General features: G+C 35.8%; 1 protein-coding gene across 1 annotated transcript; it reads right to left on the bottom strand.

Moving 5' to 3' along the window:
- Nucleotides 1–3,717: 3,717 nt before the first annotated feature.
- Nucleotides 3,718–7,844, bottom strand: LOC113708080 (serine/threonine/tyrosine-protein kinase HT1). Its single transcript, XM_027230543.2, has 3 exons — nt 6,651–7,844; nt 5,237–5,692; nt 3,718–4,214 (listed from the first exon to the last, which is right to left on the bottom strand). Exons 1-3 carry the CDS (start codon nt 7,068–7,070, stop codon nt 3,966–3,968), a joined length of 1,125 nt encoding a protein of 374 aa, XP_027086344.2. The 5' UTR covers nt 7,071–7,844; the 3' UTR covers nt 3,718–3,965.
- Between the last annotated feature and the right edge of the window lie 8,657 nt (nt 7,845–16,501).

The following is a 16,501-nucleotide window of genomic DNA, read 5'->3' as shown; positions in this document are numbered from 1 at the left end:
CTGTATGATATAACAAAGGGTGGGATCGCAAAACACGAACCTTGCATCTTTTTTTTTTTTTTGGTCTCTAGGGGGCATCCGGGCCTTTTTGGGACTCGACTAATCCCCTCGAGCAATCGCACAATGTCAGAATCTAAAGAGGCAACCTCAGTACCAGTCGAACCTGGCATCTTGCAAGAGGCAAAAACTAATCAAATGGCTGCAGTAACAACCAAAACCAGCCCTTGGGTGAGTTGAAGTGAAACATAAAGTATAGGCGTGGTTTTAAGTTAGGAGGTGCGTAGGAGGGTTTAAATCTCTGCATTTGCCTTAAATTTTAAAGGGAGCGTGGGAGAGCGCATCTCTTTTGGTCTAGAAGTGGTATATTCTTTTCTTCTAGTTTCCTTGGTTCAGTTAGGTTTTCCTCAGGCCTCGACTTTATTTATTTATTTTTTTTTTTTTTTTTGTGAATAATAGGAAGTTTGGGATTTGGTTCGCGTCATCACTGTGGTGCTCTAATGGACCTAAATTAATCACAAACATAAAAAAAAAAAAAAAAAAAAAACTAAAGAAAAATCAATATAGAGGCAAAGGGGAATTTTTCTTCCATTGATAGAAGAAACTGTGGCGTCACAGCTGACACAAACGAAAACCAGAGGTTTTTGACTATTACCCTATGATTTATACATCCGAAGTTAAACTCACGACTCTTAACATAATGACTATTATATAAACTGACCAATGATGACATGACACGTACACCGCTACTTAATTAATAATACTAAAACACAAAGCCTTAGTTTAACTTCTTTTTTTTTTTTTTTTTACATTTTTTGATGCAATAAAAAGTTTGGAATTTGGTTAGAATGATATGTTGTTTATGGTGATTTTTATGACTTATCCCTTCACATCAATAATTAAATTTTATGAGGAATCGATCCGTTTTTATAAACGTGTCCTCAACTTTACCTTTGGTTTGGGGAGTGGAGGATCCACAACTTTTGCTGTAATCAGGCAAAACAGGCGGCATGCCTTATCATGCCTCCTCCGTCACTAACCTCGGGTTTCTAGCGTTTGATAGTCCTCCTAGGACCAATTTTTCATAGAATAGAGAAGAAAAGATAGAAAAAGAAAAGAACAGATAATTTCCTGGATTTTTTTTTTTTTTTTTTTTTGCCTTAGACAGGATTATATGGTGCTAGATTATATAGCCTGTGTTGTCACGACTGACGAGGTCGGCAAAAGTAAGGCTCCGATTAAAGCAAAGTGCTAGGTTAAAATTATAGGCTCGTAAACCTATTAGTCGAATCCAAAACCTGCTTTTTATTATTCGCCAAAAAAGGTCAAAAAGGCGTCGTATTCTTTCCTTAATTTATTGAATTCTTGTCTGTAGTGCATAGGGTTGTAAAGGATTCAATTAGTTTGGCTCAATTTTATCGAGTCCGAACTCAACAAATAAATTTTTTAATGTAAAATTTGAATTCAAATTTATTCTCGAATTCGAGAAAGTTTAAATTCAAGCCTTATAAAGTTAAAAGATAATTATTTTATGTTTTAAAAACATGAATAAATCATTCATTTTTCTTAATAAATAATAAAAATATTAGAAACATATATGTAATTTTACTATTAAAATTATATGTGTATGTGTGTGTGTGTTCAAGTCGACTCGATTCTAGTTCGAGAACTCGACTCTATCGGTTTGAGTTTAATGTTGACCAAGTTCAAGTTTAGTTTTGATCTAGTCGACTCGCGAGCACTAGCTAGCGATTTGATTCAGTTACAACCTCGGGAAATTTTACTCAGCTGGACTGCTAAAATTTGCGAACTGCCGCCGGTTCATCTCAATTTTAGCCTACCAGACACTTGAATGACTGTTAGCTCACTGTTTTTTTTGTTTTTTATTATTCCTTTTTAAGCATGTTCCAAGAACCATCACATCTAAAGTGCCGGACCAATGTCGTCGAGGACTACAGTTAAAGATGAGCAAAATTATGCTTAGAGCAAACATTCTTTCAAGTGAGAAGACTTAAAGACACCCAATTTAGGGTTTGGTTGTGAAGATTCACCACTAGAGCAACATCATCATCCTTCTATGCTAGGTGGAATATCGAATTAAAGGTTACTAGGTTCCGCCTACACTCCTGCAGGCTGATTGTCTCTTGATTAATCGAGGGCTTTCCTTCCATTTAAATGATGGAGCGCGAAGAACCAACCAGACTAAACAAAGATAGAGGCATCTAAGAATGATTACAGGAGGCATAACATAACACAGGGTTAGAAGTGAATTCAACAAAATGGTTTTTAAGTTACACATTGGCGCTAGCTCAGTCAACTTTGTAACTCATCAATTGCTGCATAGATGGAGATGTCACGAATTAAAGTCAAGTGCTCTTGCTATCAGGCCATATAGACCAAACATGTATGCTAGGGAGTGGGGGAGGTACATAATTAGTACATATGGCAGCTTAATATTTGAACAAATTAGCATAGAAGTATTAGAAATCTGTCCTCCTCCCACATTTAATTTCAAACACATTGATTAAGCATTTCAAAGTTTGAAGTGTTGAGTTTGACTTGGTTAAATATTTACTATATGATAAGATGAGGGGTGGACTTATACTGAACCGGTGACCATGAAGGAATGGTAGGAACGAGTCAACATTCAAGTGCAGCTTATTCAAGACTCCGTTCAACTAACGTTTTGGGCCTTTCTGTTGCCTTCTCATGAATTGTGGATGTCGATGGTGACTCAACATATATGTGACAATATGTTAATTGGGAGCATATTTTGACCTGGTTCTTTCATTCAAGTGATTAACGTATAGAATCCTCCAAAACCACCGGCCTTTGAGTTGGTAGTCACCACCAATGCATTAGGGCTTGGTGGGATGGGAGGGAGGCAAGGTTCCACCAATTTATCACAATTAAATGTGACCTTGTTTAAAAAATTCAGGCGGATGCATAGTGCATCCGTCTGATCCGGTGGTCATTCAGTCCCCTCCGAGTTACCTCAGAACCTCTTCAAACCCTTTCCCTCCCGGGCCTCCCCATAATATAGGAAGCTATCGTAATAACCAAAAAAACAAAAAAATATAGAATCCTCTAAGACTAACGACTTGCTTAACTATCATCGCCAAGGATATGAATCTATCCCTAGCTATTCATTGGCGAAAAGGGCTCATTGTGTCTTCTTCGTTTTCAATGTTCAACCACCAACCAACCATTAACTTATTTTTTTCGGTTTCTAATGCAAAACAAAAACAGGGCAACTAGATTTTGATGGCACGCGCATATGTGTAGAATAAGTCTTACAAGCAAATATGTACATTCCATGGAATAGTTGGTGGTATAACCTTGCCAGCAGCTTAGCCCAGATTCCCCAAGTGCACATCATGGAAAAGTTAATGCCCAAGGTAAGTTAGGCCCAAAGTCCCATCGAATGTTTTGTGGAACGCCTGCTTAACATGTGGTACTTTACATGGATGACAAACCATCTACTGTAATTCAAGAAAAAGAAATGATCATCCAAATTCCAAATGTATGGTAACGAAAGTTCTCAGGTTTCAATCAGTAGGGTTCTTTCCATAACCATAAGTTCAAAGGTTAGTTAACTGCAACGTTGACGAGAATGGAGACCGAGTAGAGTAGAGCAAGAATTGATATGAATCGTTGCCACCTACTCATATCAGGAAGAAAAAGAAAAAAAAAATTACAGAAGCATTTCCAATACTCCACTGGACCCAAATTACGAGGATCTCTACATTTTTTCCCTTTAATTCCTGTCCCTTAAAAACTCCTAAACAAATTGCTGCAGAATAACCTGGTAAAAATGATATCTAAAATGCCACCTGCAGCCATCCGGGAGTCTTTAAGTTTCGCCAATACAGTTACATCAGATAATTTATGAATTTAAATATATACAAATCTATGAAAAAGTGATTTAAATGACTGAATAAAAATGGCAGCACATGGGAAGGAGTTAGCTAGGCATGCACAGGTATGGATGAATTCATTGATACACATCCTTTCAAGCGATCAAGAATTGCATTTTTGCTCACAAGCCCTGAATGAAGAGTAAGTGGAAGGCCGTCCTTCAGACACTCATCATACTTTTCGAGAGCTGAAACAATCTCACTGAAATCTGGCCGCTTATTGGGATTTGCCACCCAGCAGCGCTTTATAAGGTGTGCCAATACTGGCTGGCAACTGGCTGGCATTGGTGGTCTTTCATTCTGTAACAAGGAACAGAAAACACCATTAGGCTTTTTTTCATCTCGGACTGAAACTCATAAGTAGTCGAAGCAATGTAAATGCATAAACGGGGATACGTGCAATATAGCTTGTTTTGTCAAGAAATCAGTTCTTATGCAGTATCCTGGAAATTAGATGCGCTAGACATGGAGCCGTAACCTCAACTTTATGAAAATATAAAAATTATCCAGGCAATGCAATTTTATGTAATCTCTCGTTTGATTTACATCCCTACCAGATCATTTGATTGGAAGTTGACTTTTGTCTTTACGGAGGAACATAGAGTCACGGTTTATACAGATGCTCCCTACCATAACATAGCACCGTAAAGTCACTGATTATATACTTAACTTATTAGTGTCTCATGTGATATGAATCACTAGCAAGATCGTTTTAAGGACGCAAACCACTAATCACTTAGCTATGCTGCCAAACCACTATGGATTGTTAGACTGGCCAAATTGTTGTAGATTGAACTTTTGAGAAGTGATTCGAAAATGGAGACCGAGGCCCTGGTCTTAATATATAAATATCTTGATTTTGCTAGCACATTTAAGAACAAAAACTGGAGAAAAGATGGGAGGATACCAAGGGATCCTTATGCTCAGTAACGAGAGGAGGTACAAACAAGACAACAAGGGGTTAAGATAACAATAATAGCTAAATTAGCTCGATTGAAGCAAGATGGGATCGAGTCTACTTTTAATTAAGGATCTGATCCGTCTAGGACCACTTATCTATTGGCTGGCTAAATAGATTCATTGTTGCCAATTGCTTCATTCTCTAATTTTGATCCGTCTAGGACCACTTATCTATTGCCTGGCTAAATAGATCCATTATTATCAATTGCTTCAATCTGTAATCTAAGTCTCACAGAAAGGAAACTATTCATTTATACGGAATGACAGCAGGCCATGCATAACCATAAGACTAAGATAGGCATGATCACATGGCAAAATGTTATTAGTATGAAGGAGAACATTATATCTGTGATAAATCTAACCTTCTCAGCCACAGCAAATGCAGCTTGGACAGGAGTCATCCCTTGAAAGGGAAGCAAAGCCGTTGTGAGTTCCCATAGCACAATTCCAAAACTATACACATCCACCTTTCGTGTGTAAGGTTTCTCCTTGATCATCTCCGGAGCCATCCACCGATAAGTTCCCATGTTCCCTTTGGCTTCGCGACACTGTGTTTCCAGACATGATGTTCCAAAATCTGCTACCTTGACACGCATCTCATCGTTTAAGAGCAAATTGCTGGATTTAAGGTCCCTATGGATCACTCCTTGTGAGTGAAGGTACTCCATTCCTCGTGATATGTCAAGAGCTAATCTAAGAATAGTTTCTGTTGAAAGTGAATATGGCTCTTTCTTGTTGAGATACATCCTAAGAGTTCCCTGAGACATGTATTCTGTAATGATGCAATACACGGGAGGCTTCTTACAAGCTGCAATGAACTGTAACAAGGAACAGTGTGTGATTGTAAGTAGTGTTTATATGCTGCGGTTGAAATACTTGACTACCTTAGGTTTCTGAAAAGTTTCCTTAGCTGATACAATCAGCGGTATAGCATCATTCAATATTTAAAATTACTGTTCTGAATGATGGGTATTAGTCTAATCTATCAACTAAAGCATTGAAGGATGTTTCTGTTTCTGAGCCTGAGACTGTATTTCCATCACATACTTGTAAAAAGCATTTCTCATGATTTAAATGTCCAAATTACATGACAGAGCGGAAGGAGTGATTATCAACTATATCTAGGCATACGAAATAAGGAAAAAGTAAAGGTGTTCATTTACTCAGACATTTCATCATTAAGGCAGACAATCAATGCTATGGCAATTGCTGCAATAGTTGTGAATTTGATGAGGTTCAGATATAACAAATGAAAATGCACGCCTTGAATACATTGAACAAGCATTCAATCCCATCAAATGTACAAAGATTACTCTTTCAAAAACTAGGAGCTTCCATTGCTCTAAATGCGAAATGAGGAGACTAGTGAAATTAACAGGCAGCAGTTATGTATTGTGTTTTTGTCAGATGGCAAATGGTATTCTCATAGAAATGAAATACCAATACTTTTCTAATCGGTACATATTTTAGTTTGTGATGATGAATTGAACATGCATTCGAATATATAAGTTATCAATCGATTTTTAAGGACATAACTCGTGACCTTAACAAGGCCAACCATATAAATGAAGAATCTCATCATGATGGCATATCAATTTATGAATGATATAGACATCGACAGAATCATAGAAAATACGATTGGATTATTGGTACCACATAATTTGTATTTTTATTGATCTAAACATTAATTGATGCTTTCAAATATATACCTCTTTAATCACATACTTGCATAAAAAGCAACACTGAAACTGACTCAAAAGATTCAACACAACGAACCTGCACTATGTTGGGATGATAGAGACGCGAAAGCAGGGCAACTTCAGACTTGAATTGCTGTTCAAGCTTAGCTCTAGTCTCTTCCTTGTGGGTTGGAATTCTGACCATCTTCACAGCCACTGCTCTCTGCTTATAGATCCCTCTATAGATCCTACTATGTGCCCCAGAAGCAAATTTATTACCTATAAACAACTGAGATAGATCAGCTGTCCATTCCTCTTGATCCTCCTTCGATGCTTCCCAAGTCTCCACATTCTCAGACTCCAATATCATTGACCATGACTCTAAACTGTCAAATCTCTTCCTTTCCATGTTGTAAGTATCAGTATTTAACTGAGTTCTGGAAGAGGAGGAGGGAATTGATAATGGCTTGCTCTTAGACTTTCTCAGCCTGAATGGCTTAAAACATGATGAAGCCATCAGGAATTCCAAACCTTTGCCAAGCTCGGTTTTTTATTTCTTTTTCTTATTTTTTTTTTCCTTTTGGAGGAGGGGGGTGGGGGGGGGGGCTTAATCAGAAAGCCTTTGTAGTCAGAAACAACACATAGTCTTCAATAATTAGTGTTTTCCTTCTAAAAGTATGAATTGATTTCAAGAAATGCATGAACTGATTCAGAAACATGGGTGGTCCTGAATATCTACTAGAAAAGGGATGATGGCTTTCATGTATAATATGTTAAAGACGTATCAAAGATAAAGATAATCCATCACAAGCTTTAAACACAGAAGATTAAGAGAGAAAGAAAGCAGAAGCGAGCACACTTCTCGACTAGAATGAATTTGCATGATTACTAAAGAAAGAAGTTCATCAAGTGGTTTGTAAAGTCAGAAAAAAGATGTGTGTATTTAGGCAAGGATTGTCGGAACTTTCATGGTGATAAAAAGGTGGAATGAAGTGAAGGATATGTCCATCAAAATTCAGAAATGAAAAATTTTTTTTTTCCAAAGGAAGAGAGATTGTGAAGTAACAATGGCCATTTGTTATATGATGAGGTAAAGGCAGTTTGGCACAGAGGCATGAACTCAAAGGAGAAATTTTCAGGAAAGTCCCGTGAGTTCTTGGTTCCCATAATAAAGTTTACAGAAAGAGGGGAAGAGACTTCACTTTTTCCCAAAGGAATCCAATCCAACACCTTCTTCGTCTCTTCTTCTTTTGTGCCATTCAATGCGAACTTGCTGTCACAGGTCTTAACGTTTCCTTCATGTTTTTTATTCGAGTATTTTCCATATCCTACTAATTTTTTCCTTTATTCTTTTTAACAGATTTTAAATGATTCGGATAATATACCGCGGGATAAACTCCTCCTCAAATCTATCAAGGCAAAAAGAGCAAATATTTTGCTCATAAGTTCCTCTGTTGTGCACTGCAAGCTGAGAGAACTTGTTCTACGTCAAAACTACAAGTTCTAACACTCGAAAAAGATACCAAAACCTATGCATCCAAGAATTTCCATCAATTATGTACTGCAAAAACCTGCCGTATCATTTGCGCAGTAGCGTTGGGCTGTTGGGGAACGAGTTGCCTCAATTTTGGTTGTTGTCCAAATGGTGAATATGTAGGCTTTTTCCAAATAAAAATGAGAAGAAATATGAGAGTGAAATCAATCAGAAGAAGGTATTTCTAAATCCGTCCACCATTTTTCTTGCGCGGACCAGGAAACATGTTCATAAATTTTTCAAGTTGGTACACTCGAATCGAATGTAGTAGTTATCATGATTTTTAACTCCAAGAAAATAGTTGTTAGTTCTTGTAAGATGTGCCAAAAATAGCTATGACTGTTTAAATTGAACAAAAATTACGTATTGTGGATTCTCGATATTACAGCTATAATTGGTTAGGCGAAAAACTTTATCACCGTCAATTGATTCCTTTTTGTAATACCAGTTCTGTCTTGGCTTTATAATTTATGGTTAGTTTCTGTCAAAATCTTGCTTAATATTGTTACACCATGAATCTCATCACCATTTATGCACGAAGACGAAATTAATATTCTTATTCTACAATCTTTTCCAAAATGTGAACAGAAAAGGCCTATAGGTGCAAATGAGTTGAGTTTAATTGAATAGTTCGCGAATTTGCTCGGTTAAAACTCGAGTTTGAACTTGCGTTGATCGAGTTTGAGTAGCTCGAGCTACTTGACGAATTGAACTCAAGTTTAATATGTGAAACTCGAAATCAAGCTTAAGAGTTTAATTGAGTTTCACACACACACACATTTTTAATTTATTAGTATGAAATATCTATTTTGTCCCTTGTCTAAATTTATACAAAACATAAATTTATATTTCTTAAACTCGATGAGGTTCGATTAAACTCGATTGAACGCAAATTAAGCTTGACTAGATTTGACGAGCAAAAGCTCGAGTTCGAATTTAAGTAAATGCAAAACAAAATCGATTTCAAATTCTATATCGAATCCAAGTTTATTTTAACTCGAACTCTGCTCGACTTGAGCCTCGATTGCATCCGTAAAAAGGCCTAACAGTGCGTAGTCCTTCGTCCGAGGATTGTTTTGCAAGGTGACAAGGTTGGCAACTTTTGGAAATCTATTTAGGCATGAGAATAGAATAAAATGGAATGAATCATATTTTGCGGTGAACTAACCAATAGGCAAGGAGACGTTAAGGCACTTGTTTACCTAAAGCTGCAAAGATCTTGCTTAATTTGCATTCATCTATAGGAATTTTAAAAGTGGAAACCAAAACAAAACAAAGGGAAAATGGCAGTTGCCAATTTCAATTTGTGGTATCGTTGTGTGAAAGAGGATACTATAGAAATTGGATTGCGCAGACAGGCAACTACCTATGATGATCCACGCATAAGAGCCCACAAAGGGTTTGGGCTTTTAGGCCCTTAAGTGGCTAAAATTTTGGTCTCGTTTGGGGTTCTCAGTTTCTCACCTCTCGAGTAACACTTTACATTGGCCGGATCCCAAAAATAATACGAAAAATAAACGGATAAAAAAAAAAGAAAAGAAATTGTTTTTCCCACATGTTGTATTTACCATCTTTATCTTTAGAGCATGAGTCATTATCTTTGGTATCAAAATTTTTTGTGATTATTTGTTTTTCATCTTGTACTCTCAAATAAGTAAGAAATTTATACATATAACTACCAAAACAAACCAATAATACTTATTCAACTAGTGTGAATACCCGTGCTACGCACGGTGCTGATATTATTGAAAAAAATAAAATGGTGAACAACTAAAGGTGAAAAAATTGAACCAACAAAATTTAAATGTAATATCTGTTTAACAATAGTTTGAAATATAATAGAATGTGTATATCATTCAAGAACTGTCTTTTTTCGAAAGATGGATCCTGAAAAAAAAATTAAAATTTATATTAAAAAAGGGAATGATATATTTCTACAAATGAATGCAATTGAATGTTGTTAAAATGAAATACTTACAAATACTAAGCATTCGATTTGATAATCTTTCTTGAAGGTGCGAACACTCTTCACACCAATCCACTTTTAGTACGAAAGCCAAAATTGATAATTTAATTAACTATGTTGAATTTTGTGGAGTATGTACTACAAATGAAAATGCACGATCTTTGACGATATAAAAAACTGTATATTTACCATGATCACGCAAAAGTATTGGTGATGCGGATGGCTGTCGAACTTGAAGAGAGGCAATATTTTCATTTTTTTGATCTAGAAAAAATATATATATTAAATCAAAAATAAATAGTTTTTGTATTTATTTTATGTGTAGTAAGTGATACATTGTATGAGAATTGTTAACAAAAAAATACAATAGTTAATATAGAAGTAGCATCAATAGAATTTAATACAATTGTATTGTAATCAAATGAAAATTACGCACCAATGGAATTGTTATTAGCACTCATAGTTAATGAAGTAATCCCTATATAAATATATTTTGGTATATGTAGACCCCCTAAATCCCGCAAAACCAATTACCACTTATTGAAAACAAACCAATAAATGCACTAAAATGCCTCCCATCTATACCTCAAATTGCACTTTAACCCATGAATTTTGTGCAAAATCATCCCTCTAATTGCTTTTGTCCTTTTCGGTTTTTTCACATGTCGCTAACTGCTTCATTCCCTCTGCTATCACTTGTATATTTAAAATCAATTTTTAATATTAAATAAAAAGGAATGTATTAGTTTATAATATGTTCATAATATAGATAAAATATTAAATTTGGAAAAGGGCGTATGTTCTTATAGGCTTATTTTCTTTTTTTTTTTTTTGGGAAAATGAGTTTGTTCTTGTAGATTTTTTTTTTATTTTTTGGATACAGAATTGTTTTTCAAATATTTTGGTTCGTAGTCCCTACTATGTTTAAACCATCTTTTAATATCCAATTCAACATTGTCTTTTAATTTGGCAGCCTCTATAATTTTTAATTTATTCTTTTGGTTTAAGTTCAGTTAGAATTCAGAATTTTTCAAATACCAAGAGAAACCAGATTTTTTTTTTAAATCACTGTCTTGAGTCAGGTAGAGCGCCGAAATATGAGTCAGGATTATTTCTTTTGTGCAATTTCCTGATATCTGGTATGATATATAATTATGTCCCTTGGGTTTTTTTTTTCATATAGATATCGTTAGGTCTTTGGCATCACTACTGAACATTATCCAAGTTTAGAAGGACGCGTTTTTTCTAATCCAGTGGATGCAAAAATACAAAAATATAAAAAATGAAGGTAATATTGTGATTCAAACTCTAAAAAGTAGGATACCATCCTTCAAGAAGTTTCATGCCTTCTTTAGCATCTCAAAAAGATGCAACATAGAACAGTTATTTGAATGTTAATAAACTCTCTTTCTACCAATTTTGAAAGGCCAACCATTAAAAGTGAAGTGAAAATTATTGCAGTCAATGCAGAGAGAAAATGATAAAGAAAAGAAAGGCTAGAATGCAATTTTGCCAAAAGAATTTCTGACGAAATTAAAAATTAATCCAATTTTAATAATGGGAGTATAGTGCCTTAGTTATTAGTAGTATCTGAATTGTTTTTCTCTAATTATAAACCATTTTTAATTATTTTTTATTATCAAAAAAATATTTTTTTTATTTCATGCACGATCATTTTTGGAATAAAATTATGAAAATAACTATCGTAACACCTTTTTTATGTGATAAATGTGCAATAAAAATAATTAAAAAAATTTCAGTAATACAAACAAATAAATTTTATAATATACAATTTATGTTAGAAATAGTAAAACCCTCAATCATGAATCTATACCATTCGCAATTATATAAGCAAGCAATACCTTATGTTAGAAATGCGATTGTGATTTTGTGTTTATATTTTATCTCACTATTGACTATCTTTGCTTTACAGTGTAACAATAAGCAAACAACCGTTCATAGGATTTTGTAAAAAAATTTCAGAAATAATGGATGATCAGAAAATCAATGCAATATCATTCATGATAAAAAGTAAAGCAAAAGCAAAACATACTTAAAAGGCAGAGGGGACTGACCTGAAAAATTAAGTTGGCAAGAATATACCTCCAATTCTCCGCAAGAAGGTTGAGTTTTGCTAAAGTCTCTACACATAATATCTTCCATTACTGCTCATAAAATAAACAAAATCAATATATTTACAAAATGAATAGAGAACAAAAAACAAATAAGAAAATGAGAGAGAGTGGGGGTGAGATAGTGGGATAGTGGGAATAGAGAATTTGTAGGAGTGGTTATAGGATGAGTTAAGATAGTGGGATAGTGGGAGTGAGATAGTGGGAATATTGATGGGTGATAAGGTGGGTTATAACCCACTACATTTTATGTATTAAAATAAATACAAAAATCTAGAAAAAAGAATGAGAAATTTAGAGGTCATTGAGAGGGTTTCTGCTAAAAATCCCTTCCTGAATACATATAGATATAGATTTTAACTTCCAATAACTCTTCTTCTTTTTTCGTCTTTTCTTTTGGCAAATCAAACTTCTAATAACTTCTACCTTTGTTGTTAAGAAAAAAAAAATCTCTTACCATTCTCTTGTTAAAAAAAAAAAAACTTTGTTTTAATTTGCACATCCATGAGATGTGCTTATCCCATTAGTTTATTTTATCACACTAGATCGTATAATTGTCTAAATTTGAAGAAAATGAAAAATTTTTCTTAATAAAAAAAGATTATATGTTTTATCTCACTCTTTAACATCCTACATTCTTACTTTACAATCTACTTTTCTATTGATAAAAAAAAAAAAAAAAAAAAGACTACACCTATCACGGATAGTAAGATAAACATTGCAAACTGTCAATTATGTTCGTTGCATGTAGAAATTATTCAGAATTTTTTATGTGTAGCTAGAAAATTGCGATACAAAAAATTCATTTCAAGACTATTCAAGAAAAGAAAAGGTTTTTATCCCCAAAAAAAAAAAAAAAGAAGGAAAAGACTAAACTGCCGAGGAGTAGACGGTAATTTGACAAACTCCCAGCGACCTTCTGAGCTCCCGCCCGTAAATTCATCTTCCTTCCTTGTAAAATCGCTGCTGCAAATTGCAAAATCGATTCGTTTATCGGTAACAAATTTTACTTGCTTTCCTCTCCACGATCCTAATATTCTTCCGGAAGGTTCGGTTTTCTTCATCTTCATTTTCCGTACAGATTTAAACTGCTACTACTACTCGGTAGTGTACTTATTTTCCTGATGATGACTTCCTATCTCCCTATTTGAATCACGATCGAACTTTTTTAAATATCTTCTGTAGCTCTCAATCTTTGAAGGTACGTTTATTCTCCATTTTCGAATTTCGGCAGCGTAATCGTTGTTTCTGTGGGTATGAGCAGATAGCGCTATTTTGCTTCGATTAGTCGGACCTCATTTCGTTAATTATTAACTGATACCGATCCGCCTCCCTTTTTCCCCCCAATAAATTTAGTTTTTCTTCGTTTTGGTGAATTTTATACATCTTCCCTCGTCATTATTTTTGAGAATCGGTAAAATATTTGTCTGCAGATGGGAACCCATTAATTGGCTGAAATTAATAGATTGTTGCTAACATATTAGCATCTGGTGAGCTGCAAAATTACAATTGAGAACTTAGAAAGTATTTGAGGTTGTTGGCTGCAATATAATGGTTTCGGTATCAACGTACAGAAGAATGTTAATTTGGGACTGTTTCTTCTTGTCAATTTCCTCTTTTTAACACGTGAAAGTTTGGGGGTATCAAAATTGAATGACGTTTTCTGAGCTGTGGAACTGACGAATCTACAGAGGATGAAAGCATGGGGTTTTCATCTAGAAGTGAAGAACGTTACAATTAGGTGTTTAGACAGCAGAATCTAGATTCATCATGAGGCTTGATTTTTGATCTGATTGATGCACGTGGGGATGCTGATTATGTCCCACTTTTGCTTCAATCATTTGCTGAGGTATTAAACATGTAGTCCGAGGTTCCAAAATTTTTTTACGTACCAGTTCAGAGCATGTCCTTGATGCTTCTTGTCACTGAACAGGAACAGGTACAGAGCTTTTGTGGTTAAATTTAGTAATTGAACTTTTACTTCTGCACACGAGTGTTCATTCTTTGCGTAACTTGTAGCTGGAAAGGGAAGGAAGTTTGACCTATATACTGCGGCCAGGTTGCATAAGCAGGCATCGTTAGTATCAGTTTCATTTGGTTTTTGATCATTAGGATGCTGGTCTCACCATTCTATGTAACGCTGGATCTGCATTTCCGGGGTTTGGTTATAGAGAGATATCAGATTCTGCGTACTGATAGCGTCGAACTTTGTACGGGTTACCGTGGAAAAAGGCAATAAACCGGTGCAAATGTAGGGAGAAGCAGTTTTAGGCAGTATTAATTAGTATCCGCATCAAGTCAGAAAGACGAAACGATTGAGAACATCTTTTCATCGGCCTTGGCACCGTTGAAATCAACTTGATAGCGTTGACAGCTTGCTGCCTTTGCTCCGGTTTCACTTTTCACTCTGAATTCCGGTAAATAAAGATCATGGATTCTGTGTCTAAGAGGCCCGATAGGTTAGTGGCTTCGTGCATTTGCTTGCAACGAGTGATCCATTCCAGATAATGGTATTGAAGACAGCATTATTGTTGCACTTGTCTCCTTATCGATAGCATATTATTGAATTGACTGCGTGCTAATTCTTGACCATGTACGAGAGGAGATTGCCGTCCTCTGCTTAGGCTCACTCAGCAGTAAGTTGTGATTGCGGCGGAGCGGTGCAAGCCCTCACAACTGCCGGTCATCATCAGACGTTTAGGAGAGGGTTTGATATGGCCAGCCATCCAGGGTGTGGAGGAGTCTCCGGTTTTCTGACAATTGGAAAAGAAAATATGGACATGGTTTGACGCCGGGATATGTGACATAGTAAACTACAGCACAAAGAAGCCGGTGCATTAATTGTGCGTTATAAATATACGACGGCATGCGCCAAATGAGAGGCTCTGCGAGCCTAAGCTTTCTTAAGAAAGCAAAGGATCACCCACCGCTGCCTTGTTTATTGCTAGATCTGATGGTGACATCAATTATACTACTTGAAAACAAGAGAGTTTTATATAGTTTCCAAAGAATTTTGATCTTAATGGAAATGGAATCGGTGCTGGATTTGTTAAACATCTGCCAGGCTCCCTCAAAAGACACCAGCACCATACCTGGTTGACGTTTTACCACCGCATTGGATCAGTCGCATTTGAATAACTATATATAATTGACCCTAGTCACTACTACTGCAGAACGGAGTATTATTGATGGAGACACCAACCAACCCCTTCAAATTCCTCGAAACGTGGTGCAAATATTTTCCATGGAAAGTATCATATTTTTTGGGACGTTTCAAAACATTCCTCTTTCTTTCTAATATAATTCCTTTTTTTTTTTTCTTTTGCAGGAGATAAAATTGAAAAGATAAGCACGATCATCACAATCAAATCACTATTTTTAAAAAATTGAATTCCGACTGAATAATTGAAACGGAGGAGGAGAGGAGGGAGTACATTTTTCTTTCCAAAGATATATGTACGTGCTCAGCTTAATTGACCAACTCCTGAATTTTGTTAGAAAGCAAAGGCGTCCGTCTATCCATCATCATCAAAGCATTGGACTAGGTAATGTACTAATGGTACTTAGCATTCTAAGCACGCGAAATAAAATAGGGCTTGATGTTGTAGTAGCTAAGATTGAGATATCACACTGCTACTGCTTATTAAACGAGTTGTAAATTTTAATCCAACTTTCAAAGCCAAGTAAATCCTACCTACCTACCAGTAAAATGTAAACAATCAATCAATCCTGTGCATGGTTTGGATGGGGGGGGGGGGGGGTCGCTCAGTCAGTTTAATTGAGAAATGCCTAGGATGAAAGGGATGGTCGGCAGCTCCGAACTACCATTCCATCATAGCCATGGATTCCTCTTTCACAATAAAATATCTCTCATTTTCCACAGGATTCCATGGGTTAAAAAAAAATAAAAAGGACCCCACTCTACAATTTGGGACCCAAGCACCACATGGATCCCTTCAAAGATCTGAAGGTTTAAAATCCCTGACCCTACCCCTTAACCCAAATTGTCACCGACGCAAACAACCAAAACCCGGAAATTACAGCCAACAACCCAAAATAAAAACAAAACACAAACTGGTTTCATGCTTTGCCAGAGCGCAGCAGCGTATGCACTACTCATTTGCCTACTTCTTTGATTTGATACTGATGAGTAACTGATGACCTTTCTATTGTATTGTATATATACATGACAATAAAGACCGGAGAGTAGACGCCGGACGTGGACAAACATGTCCTTATCACAAATCACAGCCCCTGTTTTGTCTTTTCACACGAACACCCTCCCTCCTGACGTCACCCTCCTCTCCCCTGACTCT

The sequence above is a fragment of the Coffea arabica genome, chromosome 9c (genome assembly GCF_036785885.1).
Source record: "Coffea arabica cultivar ET-39 chromosome 9c, Coffea Arabica ET-39 HiFi, whole genome shotgun sequence".
NCBI classification, from domain to species: Eukaryota; Viridiplantae; Streptophyta; class Magnoliopsida; order Gentianales; family Rubiaceae; genus Coffea; species Coffea arabica.
This window is presented reverse-complemented; position numbering and strand designations above follow the sequence as displayed.